The sequence below is a fragment of the Macaca fascicularis genome, chromosome 5, assembly GCF_037993035.2.
Source record: "Macaca fascicularis isolate 582-1 chromosome 5, T2T-MFA8v1.1".
NCBI lineage: Eukaryota > Metazoa > Chordata > Mammalia > Primates > Cercopithecidae > Macaca > Macaca fascicularis.
This window is the reverse complement of record NC_088379.1, coordinates 23,021,770-23,046,643: the sequence shown is the minus strand read 5'-3', so window position 1 is coordinate 23,046,643 and position 24,874 is coordinate 23,021,770. Positions and strand designations below refer to the sequence as shown.

Genomic DNA, 24,874 nt, shown 5'->3' with positions numbered 1-24,874 from the left:
TTGGATACCAAAGCTAAGCAATAGACTTTGCCCCAGCTGGAATCAATTTCTCTTTGAGTGCCAAGCACCCAGTCCATTAGAGGTCTGTGTCTAACATGCCTAACATTTCTGCTTTGTACGCTCTGGACAGATCTTAGGTGTTTGTGTAGCATTTCCCCTTTAAGACTGCAAATTCCATAAGGTCGAAATCCATCTCTGATTATCTGGTAATTTTTCTCTGCTCTGCTAACCTTCAAGCATGCGCAGTATTTTATGAACATTGTGCACATTCAATAAATGTTAGTGAAATGAATGAATGAATGATTGAATGAATGATATTATTCTCTGTCCCTGAGTAATAAACAAGGCTTGACCATGTAGAATGCGCTGTCTAACACTTGTAGTACCACACTATAATCTTGGGGCCAACAGACGTATTCTGTTTAGGTGAATGCCATGTCTTCTTTTAAACCACAGAATCATTATTATTTTAACTTTTAGGATTGAGCCTCCATTTGAAAACTGAGTCCAAATAATTTCCAACTCCCAACTAATCCACAAAATATGCACCCGTAAAACCACACTTGCTTTCAATAGGCTCCATGTACCTTTTCCAGTACATTCCAGAAGAGCCACACACAAAGTGCGCTTGTCTTGTTAACCCCTCCCCTCCCACCTGCCTGTGGGATGTGAGCATTTTCAGACAGTTCTATTGTCGTCAGTGAAATGTCAAACAAAATGGTGTTCAGTGTGCCTGGGGGCTTTACACGATGAGCTGCTTGGCACCCTGATGTCGGCCGTGTAGAGCATTTTTAACGTAAGGGCAGCCAAACCGAATCCCATGCCTGACTCAGGCCGAGAACTGGAGACACTGGAAGAAACATAGTTTTAAATCACAAGGTGTTTCACCCACATGCATTTCTCTTTGTGGGAGACTTTCTCTGGACCTGAAGAATCCCTTCACATTCGGTTCAATTCTTTTATACTCCCTGTCCCCACACACACACACACACACACACACACACACACACACACACACACGGTTATCTGAGGACAAGAGTTGAGTTGTTTACTGTTTTCCCAGGGTACAAAGTCTTGAAGAGTTTAATTGTGAATGTAATCTGAAGAATCAAAGTCAGCCCCATTCCTCAGAAGAACGGGGTGAGTGTGGGAGCAAGGAATTGTTCGCTTTGCACTGTGCTCCAAGTGGTGTAGCCCACTCCTTTCCTTTTGAGAAAGGTGGTAGGAGGGGGTGGGGTGTGGCACGGGAGACTCAATTGTCCCTTTTATAGAAGAACCCCCAGTCCTCTGGGTTGTGCCCTCTAGGCTCCTTGCTGTTTACTGGCTGGGCAGGCCCAGGCTGGGTCCTGCGGCTGGTATATCCTCAGCAGAGATGGAGTTCTGGCTGGAACAGGCTCCCCATGGCTGAACTGGTCTGAAGAATGGGAGGAACTTCCCTGCTACTTCCAAATAGGAACCTGAATCTGTCCTGCCTTCGTTCATTTCAATAGCAGGGCAAGCACTGACACTGTAGGAGATGGGAGATTATGTAAAAGAATTCAAGCAAAACACTGTGTAATTTCCCCTTTCCTGAGTTTAGGAGAGGGTGAGGATTATAGCTGGGAGGAAGAAAGTTGAAGTGAAGAGAAGAAAAGACAAGATGAATAATTTCAGGGTTTCTCATAGTCAACTTTAGAATTTCAGGGAAAATGAAGCTCTGATTTGTACAACTATTATGCCTGAATTAAATCACCCAGGGGTAAAAGGCATTTGCTGGTCCTGTCATGGGTTCTCTTTCCATCAATGCATCACCAAGCTGCTGGCCACATAGAGTTTTCTGCAGTCTAGTAGTTCAGTGGTAATGGATGACAAATTGAAATTTTGACCACAGTATAAACAAACTACCATTATAAGGACTAATACAGATATTAACCTTGGGTTCATTTTTTTAAAAATTAGATAGATCAAGTTGTAGCAGCCAGAGGCTCTTTTCAGGGAAAAGACCTGGTAGTTTATGTAGCTAGTTCATCACCTGCCATGGCAGAATACAGTCCCACTGGCAGAAGCTTCCCCGTACTTGATCTTAACCCATACTGTTATATTTATGATGCTCCTTTGAACATTTTATGTTTTATCTTTTTTAAATCAATAGATGGTTTCTGACAGATTGTGATGGGATTTCTTTATGCATACCTCTCTTCTTGCTGAGTTAAAAATCACAGTCTCTAAAATTATTTCATTTACATTTACTCCTACATGGACTTCAAGGGTCAAACAGAGCAAGTCAGATCTTTTGGATCTTTGCTTTTTTCATAGCCTCTCACTCACCACTGGCAATTCTGGCTTCCCTTGTCCCATTATCTTGTTGAATATGCTGGCTTCTGTTTTATCCTCTTAGTGGATCTTTGATTAGCAAGAACCTTACTGCACTGGCTTGATTCTTCTGATTTCATGCAAGTTTCAGGCACTCTTTCTTTGTCCTCCACTTGCTCTCCATCTGTAGGTTCTGCTAAGCTACTTTATCAGTGCATGAAAAAGGGAGAACATTCTGTCAATAACAATATTTTATCTAGGGCTCCTGACCAATTAGTGTAAGGGCCATCACTCAAATCCTATTTTCTATTAGTAAGGAGATGGACTTTTTTAAGGGCTGAAGCAAGAGGAGAGAATCACCATTCATTTATTGGGAACTTAGAAGACAGAGTGAGCAAAATCTGAGCTGCCTCTTAAAGGGATTCACAATTCACTTTTTTTTTTTTTTAAAGAACTACTCATTTTATTAGATGAAAAGAGATATGTCAAACTGCAAAAGTCCTCCTTGAGGCATAATACCTTCTAAAATGTGTAAAATCATAGGATGGTAGGTTGATCTAGGACTTGGAGACTTTGTGTTGCCATCTCTATATATTAGAGATGGGGAAACTGAGGCCCAATGTATTTTAATACATTGATCCAAAGTTGTGCGTGTGGTAAGTATGTGAAGCTGAATTTTCAGCGGCCTGAGACTAGTTTTTTTCTAATGCAACTGACCACAGTAGAAACAAACTACCATTATAAGGACTAATATAAACATTAACCTAAATGTATCTGTTGAACACTTTTGGCTTAGCTAGGAGTATGCTTGGTGCTATACAGGTTAAAACAATGTGGATGTAAAGTTGCTGCCCTCAGGAGTTTTAAATTTTTTTTTTTTTTTCCAAAAATAGGACATATCCAATCGATGAAATTAGAGAAGGGTGAGGCTTGATTTATAATCAGTGCTAGAAGGTGCAGTATGGATAGGAGCAGCACTCAATGTTAACCGTGTTGGGTCATGGTTTATAAAATAGATGGGTTCTAAAACAAGTCACACAGAACCAGTAGAATAGAGTTACACAGAGAGACTAGTAGAGGACAGAGGAGCAGGGTTCACTTGAAATATATGGGATAGGAATGGCAAATCCTTGACACACAGGCCGCTTGCTCCTATCTTTATTCATGTTAGACATTTCTCCATGATTGCAGTACTTTTCCAGAGCCCTAGAATGATCAAATCATTATTATTTTTTAACAATTTCTGATAGTCAGCACGAAATAGTTAGGATGGACAGGGGACCATGAACTGTCCTGGCTAACCTCCATGTTGGGTAAAAAGATCTTCCTGACTGGAGCAAAGGGTTTATATTTTAATATTAGGAGATAAAAACATACAAGCCCTAACTTTGGTAGTCATAAGTAATATTTGTCATGATGTCTCATTAAGAGACCCAAAATGTTTATGTGTAATCGATTTTGAATTTAAATTATTTTTGACTGGGTGCTGTGGCTCACACCTGTATTCCCAGCAATTTGAGAGGCCGAGGTGGGTGGATCACTTGAGGCCAGGCATTCGAGACCAGCTTGGCGAACATGGTGAAACCCCATGTCTACTACAAATACAAAAATTAGCTGGGCGTGGTGGCGGGCACCTGTAATCTCAGCTGGGCTGAGGCAGGAGAATTGCTTGAACCTGGAGGCCAAGGTTGCAGTGAAGAGAGATCATGGCTCTGCACTCCAGCCTGAGCAATAGAAGGAGACTCCATCTCAAAAAAAAAAAAAAAGAATTTAAATTATTTTTGTCGTGTCGGACCTCCCCAAATCTAGCACTTATTGCAGTACCTGGTAGATACTGGGCATGCAGTAAATATTTTTTAAGTGAATGAAACTCACAGAGGGGTTAATTGTAGCCTTTAAGAGGTGAAAGGCCAGAGTTTTATAAGCTAAATCCGTCCAGCTCATGCCGGCACCGGAGCCATAGCATAGGTATCCACAATGTAGCTCAATGAACCGACTACATTCTTCTATAAAATTGGTATCAGCAGGGCTTTCTGTTTCCTGCCATGCACATTTGCTCTAAGTCACAGCATTAATTAATAGATAAAATTTACTGTTACAAAAGAAGTAGTGATATTAATTTGCTTGTTTTCATGCATTTGGATGTCTTACCAAACCCCATCCTACGAGAAATAATATGGCAGGTTTAATTTTCAGAGAATACATTGGCACTACTAATTTTAGTTATCAATCAGTGAGATTGTAAAGTACGTAAGATCGGGGTTTCACTCGTTATTTCAACTGCTCACCCACAAATGAACAACACTGATTAAGTACCTACTCTTACGTGGTCTTTTATCAGGGAAAGATAAAAACAGAAAAGCCGGGCGTGGTGGCTCACGCCTGTAATCACAGCACTTTGGGAGGCCGAGGCCAGCGGATCACGAGGTCAGGAGATCGAGACCATCCTGGCTAACACACACGGTGAACCCCCTCTCTACCAAAAATACAAAAATTAGCCGGGCGTGGTGGCGGGAGCCTGCAGTCTCAGCTACTCCGGAGGCTGAGACAGGAGAATGGTGTGAACCCGGGAGGCGGAGCTTGCAGTGAGCCGAGATCGCGCCACTGCACTCCAGCGTGGGCGACTGAGCAAGACTCCGTCTCAAACAAACAAACAAAAAAGAAAACAGAAAAGAGTAGGATGTGGTTCCTAACAGCAAGCAGCTGAGAATCTAGGAGGGCAGTGGTGTAATATAACTGCGAAATCTGCCATTTACAGCATGGACACATTTCATGGTAGCTACTCAGTAAGTACCCATTTTATTCTTTATATCTTCAACATGGGTTTAACTAATACATTTCGTCTCTACTGCCTGTTCCAATTGCTTCATAATGACTACTTGGAGTTCATTGTCAAAAATTCTGAGTCCATGGGTAGGTTCTGGGGAAAAGGGCAGCAGTGAGTGAGTGATATCAATCTACAGGCAGAGGAGGGTGAGGTAGGATGTGCTGGGAACAAGAACACAGTGGTTGTACTGAGAAACAGCCTCGTGGGAATAGTCCCTAACACCTTCCCCTAGTTCTGACTCAGGAGTTCATTTGTTTTTTTGTGTGTGTGTTCAGATGTGGAATCCATAAATGTCATGTTTTAAAAATGTTGATGTTAATACAATTAGATCGAAGCACCACTTCCAGCAGGTTAAAGAACTAGTGAGAGAAGACCTTCACAGGTTTAATGATAATGTCTGGATATTTATTTTTTAAATGGTGGTGATGATAACTAACATTTGTATATTACTTTGTAGTTTACAAAACACTTTCACAAATTGGAAACAACTTAACTGTCTGTGAATGGAGTATTGGCTAAATAAATCAAGGCACTTTCATACAACGGAATAGTAGGCAGCTATTATATAGAATGATATAGATCTTTATTTACTTACATGAGATATGAGATAAAACACCCATGATATGTTTTGTTTTTTGTTTTTGTTTTTAAAAAGCAGGTTTCAGAGCAGTACATCGTGTGCGTCTAGCTCTTTAAAAATTATGTTTTCATAAACACACACATGCACATATAAATCTGCATGTGATTATAGCAGAGAAAGAAATCTGGAAATTTATACAGGAAAATGCTAATGGTGGTTCTCATTGTTTGCTAGGATGTAGGGGATTTTACTTTCTCCTTTCTATCTTTCTGCATTTTCTGAAAGCCTTGTGATGAATATATTCTTCCATGAAAATAAAAAAACAATAGTCATTTATTTAAAACACCTAAGCACATTATCACATATTAAGATTAATTGATCCTTACAGCTATGCCAAAGGTAGTTATTATCCATGTTTTACGAATGAAGGGTAAGTTCAAATTAACTGTCAGTACTTTGTTTTACTTGTGCCAGGCAATGTAATTTACTTATTGCCCTATATAGTTGATTTACTTACATAAACTCATTTAATTCCCACAGTAATTCTTTGAGGTAGGTATTATCCACATTTTATAGATGAAGTAACTGAGGCACAGAGAGGCTAAATAAATTGTTGGAGGTCACACAGCTTATAAACTTATAAATGGCAGAGCCAGGATTTAAAGCCAAGCCACTTGGCTCCGGAGCCCAGATGCTTCACAGTTATGCCACACTGCCTAATAGAAGGCACAGGGAGGGGGTGGTGGCCTTAGGAGCTGAACTTAGATCTTCTGCTCCAAATACTTTTCCCTTGTCACTACACATTTTCATGTGCCTTTTATTTTATGTCGGTCATGAATTGTCAGGCTATTGTCTCTCCCCCTCAACGTAGCCTCATAGGCTGGTATAATTTATTTATGGGACTTCATGATAAATTTCTCCTGGAATTCATATTTGGAATAAAATCTCTCTATGTGCCTATCTATATCTATATCTATCTGTATCTATATCTATCAACCTATCTATATCACATTTGCCACATGCCAGGCATTATTCTAGGGCTGAGCTAAAACAGTGAACAATAAAAAAAGACTCTTGTCTTCATAAGTCTTACATTTAGCAGGATAAATGGAAAATACATCAAAGATATAGAATTTAGAAAACTGATAAATGCTATGAATAAAAATAGAAAAGAATCAGAAATACTAATGGCTGGGGACTAGGACTAGAATGGTGTTACCATTGAATAAGGGAGGTCAGGGAAGTCCTGTTTTCTTTTGTTGGATAATGAAATTTATTTAATGCAACACACTTTAATTTTTGTCTAAACTGCAAAGAAACTCAAAGCTCAATTCAAACTCAGCTACAAAAATGGTGCGTTCCAGGTTTGTTCTAGCATTTACTTCCTTGTTCATTTTAAGTGGATTTGATATGGTGTTTTCTATTGATACGATATTTCTATTGCCTTGTTTATGTGCCTAGCTTTTAATATAACCAAAAATCCCATTTAAAAAAAATATAAATTTTAAGCATTAACAAAATAAATGGAGTCAGTCCAAAGTACAAAAGAAATGAAGACAGACCATTTTCCTTTAGCTCGAAGGAGTCTCTCCTCCTTTTTAAGGTTTCTGGAACTTCCTTGGACCTCCATGATAGTTACGGGGAGCCATGAGTGTTGATGGGTGCGGTAGGTTTCTCCAGTAATTAAAATTATTGTTATCTATAAGAATTCCTTTAGAAATTATTGCAATAGATAATTGCTGTTAATTTATGACAAATACTTGCTATTTATCAATAATGAAAATTATTATCAGCATCTTCTGTTGCCGTGTACACACTCTTAGCAATGGGATCTTGAGAAACAGTGCTTTCTGTCTGTGTCAGTGGCTGGAAGGTAATTGAAACCATCTTGATATTGATTGACATCTAAGGTAGCCATGCTAGGTTCGGGCCACACTGACTGCAGTTGGCATGGTTAGTCATGGAAAGAAAGAGTTGTTTTTAAATACAATTTTGAAGATATCTGTCATGTATGTTACAAATGTTTCTCTTTGGTTATTTTCCTTATATAGGGATGGACAAAACATTCTCAACACATTTGTGTTGGCTATGTTCAAAATCAGATTCTCAAGTTTTGGAGTAGTTTTAGAGGTAGTATATTTGTGATTATGCTCATAACAAGGCCTTTCCAGGACCGTGGGAGTCAGATAGCCTGAGATTGTAGTGATTGTGGATCTGTCTGTTTCCTCCACTAAATATAAGGACAGACACTATATGCTGATTAAATTGGTACCTCACAGTGTGTTTTACAGGGCAAATGATCAATAAGTATTTGAAAAGGCAGTATGTGAATGTATGCCTCTATGTTTGTCATATAGAAAAGGATATTAAAAAATATTAACACATACCAGATTCCCTACTATGAAGAGAATCAGTAAATAAATGTAAAGGTCTTACAACAATGTGTGAACCATAGCAATAAGCACTCAATAAAATTTAACCGTGATTAATAGTTACTTTTATATTAGGAGAATAGTCTCGTGGCGTAGCATCGTGCTTGGCACCGAGCTCACTTCAATAAAGATTCATTTAAAGGATGCATTCCTCCCAGAAGAGGTTAGGTGTCCCTTCTCTGGACTTTTCTGGCAGCTCCTGCTTAGCTTTACTCCAGTACATAATGTTAATATAAATATAACTTGCTTATTCAACTTACTACTCTGTGAGTGCTTCAAAGGCAAGCCTTTTGTCTTTTTCATCTTCACAGTCTTGAGGTGCAGCCTGTGGAATGTGGCAGGCACGCAGTGCATGTGAGGTGAATGGATGGATGCAAAGATGGATGAATGAGCACATACCTCCTCTGTGATGCTCTAGTATCAGCTCAGATGTCAAATAGTTTGGGTTAATACCAAGTAATAGGAAAAAAAAATTCCCACCTGCCTCTACTTAGCTATAGAACTCTATGATCCATTCATTCAACACGTTTACTGAGTTGTTCAGTTAGCATTTCAGGACCTGAGAACATAATCGTGAACACGACATCGTTCTTGTCTTCGTGGAGCTTATGTTGTAAATATCTTCAAGTCTCATTTCATTCACATTTCCTCTTCTCAGAGAGTGCTAGATTTGCTTTTGAAATCACATGGAAAGTTACTATCCTGGGCTTTTACACATTTCACCAGTTGTTCTACTACTGAGGAAGGGCCTCCTTTCCATATGCTCGTTTATTATGTGGGGGTGTGGTTGGAAACAGAGAGAAAAGGATTTAAGAGTTAAAGTTTTTAAAGTGCTTGATCACTGCTGCCATATAGAGAGAATTCAGTAAGTTGGAAGATATATCAGTTAGGGTTCTCCAGAGAAACAGATTTTCTCTCTCTCTCTCTCTCCATATATATATATATACACACACACACACATATATATGTCATACATATCATATATATTATGATATATATAATATCTATCAATTGAGAAATTCTCTCTATATATCATATATGATATATATATATATATATCAGTGTAGAGAGAGAGAGAGTGTATGTGTGTGTGCACATGCGTGCTAAGAAATTAGTGCATGTGACTGTGTAGGCTGCCAGGCTACAATTGGTCGGACAGGCTGGAAACTCATTTAAGAGTTAATACTGCAGTCTTGAGTTCAGAATTCACAGTGTGGGCCAGCAAACTGGGAATTCAGGCAGGTTTCATAGCTCATAGGGAATTCTTTCTCAAGGAAACTTCAGCTTTCACTCTTAAGGCCTTCAACTGATTGGATGAGGCTCACCCACATTATGGAGGGTCATCTGCTTTACCTAAATCAATTGTTTATAAATATTAATCACATCTACATAAAACCCACCCAGCAACATCTAAACTAGTGCTTTATTAGACAATTGAGCACCATAGCCGAGCCAAATTGACACACATAATTAAGAATCAGTTGTGTTGTCTCACATGATCCTGATGGGATCATCATAAGACCCTAAGATGTAGGCATGGTTTCTTCACTTTATACGTGAAGAAATTGAGACACAGAAAGCCTTGGTACCTTTCCTTAGGCCATAGAGCTGTGAACTGAGGTCACTGCCAGAAGTCAGGGGTATGAAGTTCTATTCCGCAACAAGCTGCCTCTTGGTCTGACCTAGAACCTGCTCTTGAAAATGCCATCTCTTCACTGGGAATTCTCTGTCTCTCCATTTCTAAAACATTTCCCCACTTTAAAAATTCTTTTCTCATATTGGATATCTTTTCAAACTTATCCTAATGGCCTCTTTGTGGTTCAGGCTTTCCATTTTGCAATTATTCAGTTTGAAATTGGTTATGTTTGGGGACACGCAGTTTTGGAGAAGCTCCCAGGATCACATTTTAATAAAAACGGGTGCCTTTTAGTTTCAGTTACGCAAGGTGACTAAGTTCTAGAGATCTGCTGCACAACAGTGTGCTCGTTAAAAATACTGTATTGTACATGTAAGAATATGTTAAGCAGTAGCTCTCATGTCAAGGGTTCTTACAAAAACAATGAGTGTTTTTCTTAAAGCTACCAATATGCATTTTGGTATATATATATATTTCTTGGTGAAATTCATATTGACTTGTCACAATTTCTCTAGTCCTTGATGGACACTGTCAATTTCTTGTCCAACTGGAAAGTTATTGACTAATTATAATTTAACATGTGTTTCTTGGATGAATGTATGGTTGTTTATCTCAGTTTATCAACAATTAACAGCAAATACTGTCAAACTCATGGTCCATTAGGAAAATCATCAGTTAAGTCTCGGAAGTTGATGGTGTGATTATGTTAGGACTCTAGCTGTATATTGTATCTGTCATCTCGAGATCTCAGGTCATAGCCATAAACCATGGGGACACATATTAGAAGTATTTGTATTCACATCTCTGCCCCCACAAGACTGGCAACACCTTATGGGTATAGATTCTATTTTGTTTATATTTGTAAATAAGATTAGTGGAAAATACTATCTTGATTATTCAAAGATGACAAAGGTGATTGTTTTTACTGAATGTGCCCAGTGCTATGCTATGGACAGGTAGGATGATGTCAAAGTAGGGGAGAGGGAGAAATACTGTTCTGCTAACACCTGCTTCTCCTTCTCCACTTTATTCCAGGCAGCCTGGGTTTCTCTGTTGCATTTCACTATGTCCTGTAGATTTCTCTCCAGACTCATAGATTCCGTTTTCTCTATTAGGCTGTGGGCCCCAGGGAGACCAGGAGCCAGGTCTTACTGAACTATGTTGCTTTAGTGCTTCACTCAGTTTTAAGCAGTAAAGATTTAAAACTTTGGCAGATGTTAGAGTGAGGCAGTTTGGGTCGAGGTTGAGAGGAGGGGAGGGCATGAACTCTGGAACTAGGCTGCCCAGGTTCAAGTGTCACCCTTCCTGCATATTACATGTCTAACCCTGAGTAAGTTACTTAATTCTCTGCCTCAGTTTCTCCATCTGAATAAAGAGAGATAGCAATAGTTGCCATTTCATAAGATAGTAAGTGTAAAGCACTTTAAATAGTAATGGGTATAAAATATAAAATATACGGCCGGGCGCGATGGCTCACGCCTGCAATCCCAGCACTTTGGGAGCCCGAGGCGGGCAGATTACGAGGTCAGCAGTTCAAGACCAGCATGGCCAATATGGTGAAACCCTGTCTCTACTAAAAATACATAAATTAGCCGGCATGGTGGCACCTACCTCTTATCCCAGCTACTTGGGAGACCAAGGCAGGAGAATCGCTTAAACTCAGGAGGCAGAGGTGGCAGTGAGCCGAGATTGCACCATTGCACTCCAGTCTAGGTGACAGAGTGAGACTTTGTCTGAAAAAACAAACAAACAAACAAACAGAATATATATACACACACACACACACACACACACACATATATGTGCAAAATATACATGCCTACTTTCATTGTAAACTACTCTTGGTTTTATGTCTCTGGTCTTCTAGTGACTTGCTGCTATTTTATGGATTAAAGAACAATTTTCACAATAAAATCACGTCAGCAGTTGCATTCTACCACCTGGTTGAGAGCCAAATCTTGGCTCCCACTACCTTTCATATTTCTTTGTATTTCCCTTAGCAGCTAACATTGGACCTGGTATGATTCATCATTTGTCACTAGGACTTTTTATTTTCTAGCCTCCCTAGTATTGAGAAGAACTAACATTTACCAAATGTCTACTAGGTGTCAAGCTAGGTATCTGATCCTTAGACACTGATAAGGACAGTGGTTTCATCTCTATTTTATAGAGGCCCAGGGACATTCAGGGTCTTGGCCCATTTCACAGAGTTAGGAAGTGTCACAGCCTGGTTCTGCCTCCAGATTGACCTCACGTCAAAGGGAACGCTGTCTCTCACTCATCATCCCTCTTCCTGCCTGTCACTTTCCTGGGGTCCTAGCAGGCACCCTCCAAAAGCCAGAGGAATCCATGTGTTCTTCTCCGGCCAAGTATGACTCTTGTAACCATTTGTTCTGGATCTCAGAACTTTTATTACAGGGCCTATGAATGAATAAGCAAGGTCTTGGCAAACCATATCTATTTTCCTGTATCTGTGCATTGGCATCCACGCCGGATTAGCTGGTACTATGCTAACCTTGTGATTAGGGCATCCAGCAATACACAAGCCCAATGTAGGGCACCAGTCGTCTTTCCTTAAAAGACTATTATGTTTGATCTTTTAAAGTAATAATTGTAGCTGCTATTATGACAATTATTAGAACTTTACTGAGCTTCTCTCTATATATATAATTTAGTAATGAGTCTAGTTTTTATTTCAAATTACGTATGGGTCAGGGACCTATGGAAGTCTTCACAGGGCCTGACTGGCATACTCATTCTAGGATGTTTCAGAGATTAATTAGATCTGTTTTCAAGACCCCGGCCGATGCCCACCACTTCTCCATCAATGCGTTCAACTATTGTAGTAGTCACATGTGGATATTTTGATTGATTACGCGTTGGATCTTCTATTTAGACTGTAAGCAGCTTCAGAGAAGACAGCTATAAAATCGCACACCAGTTAAGCACCTGGGATGTTGCTGAACTATCATTTGGAGTGTAGCGAATTCTGACTGAAGTTTCCACATTCATCTTGTGTTCCACACATTTGCAGATACACACATTCCCACACATGCACCCGTGTGTAGAGAGCTTTGTGATGTGTGTCTCTTGTCTTTGCCCTGGCATCATGGAGCTAAAGTAATTATTGGACCCCAGTGGAGTATTTTATCAAGGATTTTCAGTTTTAATTTTAATTTTTTAGGATCAACTTTATCTTTATAAGGTAGAAAGACTGTGAACATTTAGGATTTCATAGGCAGAGTTCACGTAGGGAAGAATAAACTCTGTTCTGCACCCTTTGACATGTCTAAAGTTACTGTCTGAGACATAGATAATCACTGTACACATGAATTGAAGAGATATATTTCTCTGGGTAATTTTCCAAGTAGGGTGGTGTTTTGTTTTTTTTTCCTGTTCCCTATTCTCCTTTTGGGTGGTGGTGCTACTTATAATATTTAGAGATATAATCTATGAATTTTATGCTTACATTTATTCTCTCCTATGTCACCAATTTATTTTACTTAATTTCAACTTTGGGTAGTTATAGAGTAGTTTTATGATACAGATATTCAAAAAAGGTTCAGTACATATAAGTACTCTAACTTACAAGTTTTCCTTTCATTCTGTGTGAGAAATTACTGCATTTCACCTATTTTTGGAATTTTCAAAATTTTAATTGTTCACATTTAATTCTTGATGATTTTGCCTAGAAATACCTAAAGAGGCACTTGAAATTGGAAGACGCAGACACTGTCGCTCGTTCTCTTAAAGAGTTACATTTGCTGGCAATGTGCACTGTACTTTTCCACAAACATGTGCCCTAGAATACCATCACGAAGCATCGGTAGTGAATTCAAATATCACTGTTCGTCCATTTCAAAGTTTTCAAGTTTTTTTTTTTTTTCACTCAAATCTTTAATCTTAAAAAATGCCTCTCTTACACATTTATTTTAGAGGCTCACTCTGTGCTCCAGTTTTCTTCTTTCTTCCCTCTCCATGTGCACAAGGCACCCACGGAGAGGAAAACATGAACCACTGCTTCCCATACATGTTTGTACATTCATAAGTCCCAGCGTCCACTTCATGGGATAAAACACGCAGAAATCTTTGTATGTGCATTTTATTTTAAAATGCCCCAAGTAAGGAGGAAGAGGAAAGGATAGGAGAACAGAAAGCTAACTGGAGCTGAGACACTCGAACAAAGTACAAAAGGGGATTTATGTAGTGGGAACTGCAGAGCAGGCACTCTAAAAGGCTCCTCATCTACAACCATTTACTTAGTCCTCTTGAATTCCTGTGTTAAGTCTGTGAGGTAGGTATTATCCCCATTTTCAAGATGGAAAAATAAAGAATCAGATAAGTTAAGCAGTTCAACTACTGGTACTGAGGTAGGGTGTACTGAAGTGGACTTCACACTCAGGTTTGTGTCTCTGGGACTCCTTACTGAATACACAGCCGTCACACAAACGTATTCTGCATGTGACTGAGTTCCAATTCTGCTCTGAGGTCTCCATTTTTAAATGCATAATTTGCAAATCAAGAAAGGCATGATGAATGCAAACTTAATGCTTTTTTGCAAAGCGAGTTTTTAAAAAATAAATCACTACCTTTGCGTCAGACCTCAAACTACTACATAATCAATGCATGCAACTTTCATTGCTACTCGGTTATAATCAGTGGTTTATGTTTTGTTCTTACTTGTTTGGTTTTTTTTTTTCAGTTGTCAAAATCTGTATTTATTTATTTATTTTATTATACTTTATGTTCTAGGGTACATGTGCACAACGTGCAGGTTTGTTACATATGTATACATGTGCCATGTCGGTATGCTGCACCCATTAACTCGTCATTTACATTAGGTATATCTCCTAATGCTATCCCTCCCCCGTGCCCCCACCCCACAACAGGCCCCGGTGTGTGATGTTCCCCTTACTGTGTCCAGGTGTTCTCATTATTCAATTCCCACTATGAGTGAGAACATGCGGTGTTTGGTTTTCTGTTCTTGTGATAGTTTGCTGAGAATGATGGTTTCCAGCTGCATCCATGTCCCTACAAAGGACATGAACTCATCCTTTTTTATGGCTGCATAGTATTCCATGGTGTATATGTGCCACATTTTCTTTATCCAGTCTGTCATTGATGGACATTTGGGTTGGTTCCAAGTCTTTGCTATTGTGAATAGTGCCGCAATAAACATACATGTGCATGTCTTTATAGCAGCATGATTTATAATCCTTTGGGTATATACCCAGTAATGGGATGGCTGGATCAAATGGTACTTCTAGTTCTCGATCCTTGAGGAATGGCCACACTGTCTTCCACAATGGTTGAACTAGTTTACACTCCCACCAACAGTGTAAAAGTGTTCCTATTTCTCCACTTACTCTCCTGCACCTGTTGTATCCTGACTTTTTAATGATTGCCATTCAAACTGGTGTGAGATGGTATCTCATTGTTGTTTTGATTTGCATTTCTCTGATGGCTAGTGATGATGAGCATTTTTTCATGTGTCTGTTGGCTGCATAAATGTCTTCTTTTGAGAAATGTCTGTTCATATCCTTTGCCCACTTTTTGATGGGGTTGTTTTTTTCTTGTAAATTTGTTTGAGTTCTTTATAGGTTCTGGATATTAGCCCTTTGTCAGATGAGTAGATTGCAAAAATTTTCTCCCATTCTGTAGGTTGCCTGTTCACTCTGATGGTAGTTTCTTTTGCTGTGCAGAAGCTCTTTAGTTTAATTAGATCTCATTTGTCAATTTTGGCTTTTGTTGCCATTGCTTTTGGTGTTTCAGACCTGAAGTCTGTGCCCATGCCTATGTCTTGGATGGTATTGCCTAGGTTTTCTTCTAGGGTTTTTATGGTTTTATGTCTAACATTTAAGTCTCTAATACATCTTGAATTAATTTTTGTATAAGGAGTAAGGAAGGGATCCAGTTTCAGCTTTCTACTTATGGCTAGCCAGTTTTCCCAGCACCATTTATTAAATAGGGAATCCTTTCCCCATTTCTTGTTTTTGTCAGGTATGTCAAAGATCAGATGGCTGTAGATGTGTGGTATTATTTCTGAGGGCTCTGTTCTGTTCCATTGGTCTATATCTCTGTTTTGGTACCAGTACCATTCTGTTTTGGTTACTGTAGCCTTGTAGTATAGTTTGAAGTCAGGTAGCGTGATGCCTCCAGCTTTGTTCTTTTGACTTAGGATTGTTTTGGCAATGCGGGTTCTTTTTTGGTTCCATATGAACTTTAAAGTAGTTTTTTCCAATTCTGTGAAGAAAGTCATCGGTAGCTTAATGGGGATGGCATTGAATCTATAAATTACCTTGGGCAATATGGCCATTTTCACAATATTGATTCTTCCTATCCATGAGCATGGAATGTTCTTCCATTTGTTTGTGTCCTCTTTTATTTCATTGAGTAGTGGTTTGTAGTTCTCCTTGAAGAGGTCCTTCATATCCCTTGTAAGTTGGATTCCTAGGTATTTTATTCTCTTGGAAACAATTGTGAATGGGAGTTCATTCATGATTTGGCTCTCTGTTTATCTGTTTTTGTTGTATAAGACTGCTTGTGATTTTTGCACATTGATTTTGTATCCTGAGACTTTGCTGAAGTTGCTTATCAGCTTGAGGAGATTTTGGGCTGAGACAGTGGGGTTTTCTAAATAGACAATCGTGTCATCTGCAAACAGGGACAATTTGACTTCTTCTTTTCCTAATTGAATACCCTTTATTTCTTTCTCCTACCTGATTGCCCTGGCCAGAACTTCCAACACTATGTTGAATAGGAGTGGTGAGAGAAGGCATCCCTGTCTTGTGCCAGTTTTCAAAGGGAATGCTTCCAGTTTTTGCCCATTCAGTATGATATTGGCTGTGGGTTTGTCATAAATAGCTCTTATTATTTTGAGATACGTTCCCTCAACGCCGAATTTATTGAGAATTTTAGCATGAAGGGCTGTTGAATTTTGTCAAAGGCCTTTTTTGCATCTGTTGAGATAATCATGTGGTTTTTGTCTTTGATTCTGTTTATATGCTGGATTACGTTTATTGATTTGCGAATGTTGAACCAGCCTTGCATCTCAGGGATGAAGCCCACTTGATCGTGGTGGATAAGCTTTTTGATGTGCTGCTGGGTTCGATTTGCCAGTATTTTATTGAGGATTTTTGCATTGATGTTCATCAGGGATATTGGTCTAAAATTCTCCTTTTTTGTTGTGTCTCTGCCAGGCTTGGTATCAGGATGATGTTGGCCTCATAAAATGAGTTAGGGAGGCTTCCCTCTTTTTCTGTTGATTGGAATAGTTTCAGAAGGAGTGTTACCAGCTCCTTCTTGTACCTCTGGTAGAATTCAGCTGTGAATCCATCTGGTCCTGGACTTTTTTTGGTTGGTAGGCTATTAATTATTGCCTCAATTTCAGAGCCTGCTATTGATCTATTCAGGGATTCAACTTCTTCCTGGTTTAGCCTTGGGAGAGTGTATGTGTCCAGGAATTTATTCATTTCTTCTAGGTTTTCTAGTTTATTTACATAGAGGTCTTTATAGTATTCTCTGATGGTAGTTTGTATTTCTGTGGGGTTGGTGGTGATATCCCCTTTATCGTTTTTTATTGCATCTATTTGATTCTTCTCTCTTTTCTTCTGTATTAGTCTTGCTAGCAGTCTATCAGTTTTGTTGATCTTTTCAAAAAACCAGCTCCTGGATTCATTGATGTTTTGAAAGGTTTTTTGTGTCTCTATCTCCTTCAGTTCTGCTCTGATCTTAGTTATTTCTTGCCTTCTGCTAGCTTTTGAATGTGTTTGCTCTTGCTTCTCTAGTTCTTTTAATTGTGATGTTAGGGTGTCAATTTTACATCTTTCCTGCTTTCTCTTGTGGGCATTTAGCGCTATAAATTTCCTTCTACACATTGCTTTAAATGTGTCCCAGAGATTCTGGTATGTTGTATCTTTGTTCTCATTGGTTTCAAAGAACATCTTTATTTCTGCCTTCATTTCGTTATGTACCCAGTAGTCATTCAGGAGCAGGTTGTTCAGTTTCCATGTAGTTGAGTGGTTTTGATTGAGTTTCTTAGTCTTGAGTTCTCGTTTGATTGCACTGTGGTCTGAGAGACCGTTTGTTATAATTTCTCTTCTTTTACATTTGCTGAGGAGTGCTTTACTTCCAACTACGTGGTCAATTTTGGAATAAGTGTGATGTGGTGCTAAGAAGAATGTATATTCTGTTGATTTGGGGTGGAGAGTTCTGTAGATGTCTATTAGGTCCGCTTGGTGCAGAGTTGAGTTCAATTCCTGGATATCCTTGTTAACTTTCTGTCTCGTTGATCTGTCTAATGTTGACAGTGGGGTGTTAAAGCCTCCCAATATTATTGTGTGGGAGTCTAAGTCTCTTTGTAAGTCTCTAAGGACTTGCTTTATGAATCTGGGTGCTCCTGTATTGGGTGCATATATATTTAGGATAGTTAGCTCTTCTTGTTGAATTGATCCCTTTACCATTATGTAATGGCCTTCTTTGTCTCTTTTAATCTTTGTTGGTTTTAAGTCTGTTTTATCAGAGACTAGGATTGCAACCCCTGCCTTTTTTTGTTTTCCATTGGCTTGGTAGATTTTCCTCCATCCCTTTATTTTGAGCCTATGTGTGTCTCTGACGTGAGATGGGTCTCCTGAATACAGCAAGCTGATGGGTCTTGACTCTTCATCCAATTCGCCAGTCTGTGTCTTTTAATTGGACCATTTAGCCCATTTACATTTAAGGTTAATATTGTTATGTGTGAACCTGATCATGTCATTATGATGTTAGCTGGTTATTTTGCTCGTTAGTTGATGCAGTTTCTTCCTAGCATTGATGGTCTTTACATTTTGGCATGTTTTTGCAATGACTGATACTGGTTGTTCCTTTCCATGTTTAGTGCTTCCTTCAGGAGCTCTTCTAGGGCAGGCCTGATGGTGACAAAATCTCTCAGCATTTGCTTGTCTGTAAAGGATTTTATTTCTCCTTCACTTACGAAGCTTAGTTTGGCTAGACATGAAATTCTGGGTTTAAAATTCTTTTCTTTAAGAATGTTGAATATTGGCCCCCACTCGCTTCTGGCTTGTAAAGTTTCTGCTGGGAGATCTGCTGTTAGTCTGATGGGCTTCCCTTTGTGGGTAGCGCGACCTTTCTCTCTGGCTGTCCTTAACATTTTTTCCTTCATTTCAACTTTGGTGAATCTGACAATTATGTGTCTTGGAGCTGCTGTTCTCAAGGAGCATCTTTGTGGTGTTCTCTGTATTTCCTGAATTTGAATGTTGGCCTGCCTTGCTAGGTTGGGGAAGTTCTCCTGGATAATATCCTGCAGAGTGTTTTCCAACTTCGTTCCATTCTCCCCGTCACTTTCAGGTGCACCAATCAGATGTAGATTTGGCCTTTTCACATACTCCCATATTTCTTGGAGGTTTTGTTCATTTCTTTTTACTCTTTTTCTCTAACTTCTCTTCTCATTTCATTTCATTCATTTGATCTTCAATCTCTGATACTCTTTCTTCCATTTGATCGAGTCAGTTACTGAAGCTTGTGCATGTGTCACGTAGTTCTCATGTCATGGTTTTCATCTCTATCAGGTTGTTTATGGACTTCTCTGCATTGGTTATTCTAATTATCCATTTGTCAAATCTTTTTTCAAGGTTTTTAGTTTATTTGCGCTGGGTTCGTAGTTCCTCCTTTAGCTCTGAGAAGTTTGACTGAATCCTTCTTCTCTCAACTCGTCAAAGTTATTCTCCGTCCAGCTTTGTTCCGTTGCTGGCGAGGAGCTGCTTTCCTTTGGAGGGGGAGAGGTGCTCTGAATTTTTTGAATTTTGAGCTTTTCTGCCCTGCTTTTTCCCCGTCTTTGTGGTTTTATCTACCTTTGGTCTTTGATAATGGTGATGTACAGATGGGGTTTTGGTGTGGATGTCCTTTCTGTTTGTTAGTTTTCCTTCTAACAGTCAGGACCCTCAACTGCATGTCTGTTGGAGTTTGCCTGAGGTCCACTCCAGTTAGGCTGCTCCCAGTTAGGCTCTCCCAGTTAGGCTACTCGGGTGTCAGGGACCCACTTGAGCAGGCAGTCTGTCCGTTCTCAGATCTCAACCTCCGTGCTGGGAGAATCGCTACTCTCTTCAAAGCTGTCAGACAAGGACATTTACATCTGCAGAGGTTTCTGCTGCTTTTTGTTTAGCTGTGTCCTGTCCACAGAGGTGGAGTCTACAGAGGCAGGCAGGCCTCCTTGAGCTGCAGTGGGCTCCACCCAGTACGAGCTTCCTGGTCGCTTTGTTTACCTACTTAAGCCTCAGCAATGGCAGGCGCCCCTCCCCCAGCCTCACTACCACCTTGCTGTTAGATCTCAGACTGCTGTGCTAGCAATGAGGGAGGCTCCATGAGCATGGGACCCTTCGAGCCAGGTGCAGGATATAATCTCCTGGTGTGCCGTTTTGCTAAGACCTTTGGTAAAGCTCAGTATTAGGGTGGGAGTGACCCAATTTTCCAGGTGTTGTGTGTCACGGTTTCCCTTGGCTAGGAAAAGGAATTCCCTTCCCCCTTGTACTTCCTGGGTAAGGCGATGCCTCGCCTTGCTTTGGCTCTCGCTCACTGGGCTGCACCCACTGTCCTGCAACGACTGTCCAACATGCCCCAGTGAGATGAACTCAGTACCTCAGTTGGAAATGCAGAAATCACCCAGCTTCTGTGTTGCTCATGCTGGGAGCTGGAGGCTGGAGCTGTTCCTATTTGGCCATCTTGGCGCCCCCTTCCTTGTTTGTTTTTTTAGGTGGGATGGTGATGGTGGCAATAGGGATTTCAGAATTAATATTCATGGTCTACTCCAAATAGCCATAGGTCATCCCTGATGGCCTTTGGTCTTCTAGCTCCAGAAAGTGTAAAGATATCCAGAGAGGCAGTCTCTTCTGGTTTTGTATTCTGGGCCGTTTACTTTTGCCCCATTGAGAGATAGCTCACCAGACTGCCAGGTGACCCAGGTACTCTGGAGCTCAGCTATGATTACTCCTAAATCAGAGCCACAAAGTTCCCAAAGCCTACATTTTTGGAAATAAATTTAGTGGAGTTTGTTTTATTAATATTTCCTAAATCAGAGGAGATTAGAAAGCCACATATTTTAGCCCCACTTTCTGAAGGCTGGCACCACAGTGAGTTTTCAGTGACCTTAATCCATGTGACCCTTTTCATATTTGACTACATTTCCAAGCAGAGGCTGTAAAATATCTGTTGGAAGTTGATTCTACTATTGATGCTAACAGGCAGTTAAAGTCTATTTGTTAAGGTCTGTTCTAGATTAGATAAGCATACTGTATATACTGTATGTACTTCATGGAAACACATTTGTAGCATGGAAAATATCTTTTTTTTTTTTTTTCTTTTTTTTTTTTTAGACAGGGTCTCACTTCAGTGCCCAGGCTGGAGTGCAGTGGCACCATCTTGGCTTACTGAAATCTCTGCCTCCTGGGTTCAAGCAATTCTCCTGCCTCAGCCTCCTGAGTAGCTGGGATTACAGGCATGCACCACCATGCCAAGCTAATTTTTGTTTTTTAGTAGATACAGGGTTTCACCATGCCGACCAGGCTGGTCTTGAACTCCTGATTTCAAGTGATCCTCTCACCTTGACTTCTCAAAGTGCTGGGATTACAGGCATGAGCCACTGCATCCGGCTGGAAAACATCTTTATAATAAGATTTTTCATGTGGTCATAATATGTGTTTTACTCTGGCCTTTGTTTGGAATTGCTATCTTCAAAAGGAGTCTTCATTTCATTTAAGGAGAAGCGTGGCATTATAATAAGTGTTTCTTCTCCTTGGGGGTGTGCTTCAATGACCTGAATCAGACACCCCAAGTTAACTGTAAAGGTTGATCTGCAAAGAAAAGTGCACTCTTTTAAATGATGTGTCAGATCAAATTTAGAGACCCTTGTTGTAAGGCTTCTTTTGATCAGAGCAGGGTGCCATGTGTTGGCTGTGCCTTTTCTTAATTTCCCTGGTGGTTTTAGCTGGATGTGTGTGGTGTTTTTATCTTCCTGCTGAACATAAAGCTGTGGTTCCCTTCTGATTTGTGAAGAGACTACTAGATGTCTAAGTTATGCGACTGTTAGGTGCAAACAAAAAATGCTATTTTTCTGCATAGCCTGATCATTAAGAACAACATTAAGAACAACAGTTTGAAGTCAAATAAGACTGTCTTGAAGTTTCTGGTCTCCCATTACAAGCTTTTTGTCTTTAGAAAACTTACTTCACCTCTCTCAACTTCAGTGATTTTATCCTTAGAATCAGATTAGTAATAATACTAATCCTACTGTTAGTGTAAGGATTCAATGAGATAATCTACAGAACTACTCAGCACAGCATTTGGCATACAGTAAGCATTCACCAAATGCTGGATGTTATTTCTGTGTTACTGTTTTTATTTTTATTCTAGCCCCCAAATCTGTGAACTATGAACTTAGAGAAGCAGAGAAGGCTGCATTCATAAAGGTGAAGAAGAATAGGGAGACTAAAGAGGACCTGACTTCATTTTCCATTCCTTAGACTTGTTTATTACCGTTGTAGGTCACCATGGAAACTTTCAGGATTAAGATGGCATTATTGAGCTAAGCATTCAATGAACACCTCAGGGAAGGAAAGCCATAACATGTATGCATGCCATAAGTAGTTTTCAAACGAAAGGGTTATCTGGGGGCGAAGAGTGGATGGCAGTTATTGACTTCCTTGTCTGACATCATTTCCAGAATCCACAGAGAATCAGGATCAAGAGTTGAAAGTGTGATCATGTCCCTGTGTTTGGCCTTTTGTGGACCATTCCATAAAGTTGTCAATAGCTATGGCCAGAATTTCAAAATGGGAAGCTGCTCTTTACATACCAGGGAGTGGGGCTTTCTGAAATAGATTCTGAAGTCGAAAAGAACTCTGAGTGTTTTCTGAGAAGGGTTGACCTCCTTTCATGCCACTTACTGTGAATTAAAGCTGCGAGGGAGAACTAGTTTGGGCATGTGGTACAGCACTTAGCGCCACTGCTGCCAGGGAACAAGATTTGTGTTTCTAAGGAGATACAACAAAAAGGAGAATGCTTTAAGAGCCAGCGGCTGTCAGAGTGTAAAAGTATCTATGTTCAGAAAGGGAAATAGAAGCTGAATTAAGTAATTTTATACACACGTTACAGGGTGCCCTTCTGTGAGTAATTCTTAAATTCAAAAGCAAATAGTTGTGACCACAAAGGGCTTAGTACATCTCAGCTGATTTTAGCTCTCAGACTCAAACTGGATATGATTGGTATTGACCTGCTCTGTGCATGTGATTTTAAGATGGTCTGACTCTTGTCTGTCATTCTGTTGGGTTGTATTAATAACAGGGGACAAAGGGTGAAATAGTCCAATAAAGTTTTGAGCAGCCACTTGACAACGTATCCCAAATAAACAAGAGGAGGAAAACCCTAGCTCTACCAACTAGGACCATAAAACTGAGTCTTCTACACCCTCTTTAATGCCAATATTAACCAGTTTGCAAATGTTTAGTCAGTTATGGATATGGATGGATGTCCTGAATGGGTTCCTGGGATAAAGTATCATCACAGAACAGAAATCACAGAGAGAGCGCACCAAGGAAAAATTACAGTACTGCTATATTTACTTAGTGCCTCTGCACTAGGGTTTTATTTTCCACAGTTGGAAAGGGAACCACCTGTCTCAACTGCTGATGTCAGAGAGCTCCCTCGAGACACAGGGCTGCTGGAAGGCACATGATACTGTACATATTTGCTCTTACGTTCGTATCTGGCTAAGATTGGGTTTCAGATTTGTACCCTATTGTGGAGTTCATTTAGCAGTGACTCTCAGGTGCCCTCCCACGTCACCATGCCCTTGTGAATTAAAAAGTGGCCTGCCGAAGCCCTTGTTGTGAGTGTTCCCTCATCTCGCGATACCAGTATTTGTACTGCAGTAAAATGAATGACACACATGTTGGGGTTATCATCTATGGATTCAGTTTTGAAAGTGAGTATCAGGAGGCATTATCATCTCTGCGTCTAGGAGGCTTTATGCTATTGGTAGGTGGGGTTTTATTTTATTTATAGTGATGAAGGCTTTTAAAGATACATATATGTGTGTATACCAGCTTTGGAGGTTTTATATGTGGATTGCTAAACAGACAAAAAAAAAACTTAAAAAGAGAGATAAGTATGTAGCATACTTCATTTTTTTTTTTTTTAAGCTGTTCGTTTGTCAGCGTGGAGAATTTGTTGTAGAGTGAATAAAATGCCTAATTTGGAAAGACTGGATATTATGACCATGCATTTCAAGTGATCTAGTGCATTCTTTTTAGTTTTTATTTTTATTTTTAAAGATTTTTAGGGTTGTGTAATCCACTGCTCCAGTTTTCTGGAGGAGAATTCGGCGTTTTAAATGTAGCTCCTTAAGGAAACGTGAGGACCATCGTGTTGCACGACTCCAGGCACTCATAGTCAAGAACTCACACTTAAACGATCCTGCTGGCTATGTGTGCAATCTCCAGAAATATGATGCCCTCAACATTACTCAAATGTTATGTAAAAGTAGAGTTGTTACCAACAATTGCAGGAGGCTTGCTGTTAGTGAAGTTGTTCATTATTTTAATAATGCCGTGCATCTCCATTTAAATATCTTCACCAACTGCAAATTATATGGTTATTACACAAAATAGGTGGAAAACAGAGTCTGAGGGTGTAAATTACATTCTTGGGCCACATCAAATCAATTTCCTTTTAGGGATAAGAACCCGAGTTCTTAATTCCCAGCCGTCCTATGATGCACACCTTCAATTAAATTTATATTGGAAATGATGCTTGATGTTTTTTTCTCAAGTCCTAAAAATAGAGTAAATAGGATGGGCTAAGACCCCTTGGTTCATCTAATCTTCCCCCCAGTGTCGGATTTTCCTATGAACCATTAAAAGTGTTATAATATATGATTGATATTAATTAGTTTTCTGTAAAGTACTGCACTCCTTAACATGAACTGAACTAGAAATAAATATATTACCATGAATTAAGATTTTATTAGTTGCAAAGAAGAATTGGATGAAGGCACCTATGTGAAATCCTAAGTACAGGCGTCAAATTGAATTAATGCCAGCACTGCCTTGAGAATAATT

At 39.7% G+C, this 24,874-nt stretch overlaps 1 protein-coding gene across 4 annotated transcripts in view; it reads left to right on the top strand.

The window, feature by feature from the left end:
* Window positions 1-24,874, top strand: part of PPARGC1A (PPARG coactivator 1 alpha) — a 683,938-nt gene that overhangs the window by 548,440 nt on the left and 110,624 nt on the right. The window contains exon 1 of one of the 4 annotated variants that reach the window (XM_005554588.4): window positions 23,644-23,739. The exons of 2 other annotated variants lie outside the window; for them this stretch is intronic. In XM_005554588.4, the coding sequence (XP_005554645.3) occupies window positions 23,695-23,739 (45 nt within the window). In that variant the 5' untranslated portion in view covers window positions 23,644-23,694. Of the gene's footprint in view, window positions 1-23,643; window positions 23,793-24,874 lie in introns of those variants that run through there. One more of the 4 variants, XM_065544825.1, reaches the window with a different exon arrangement.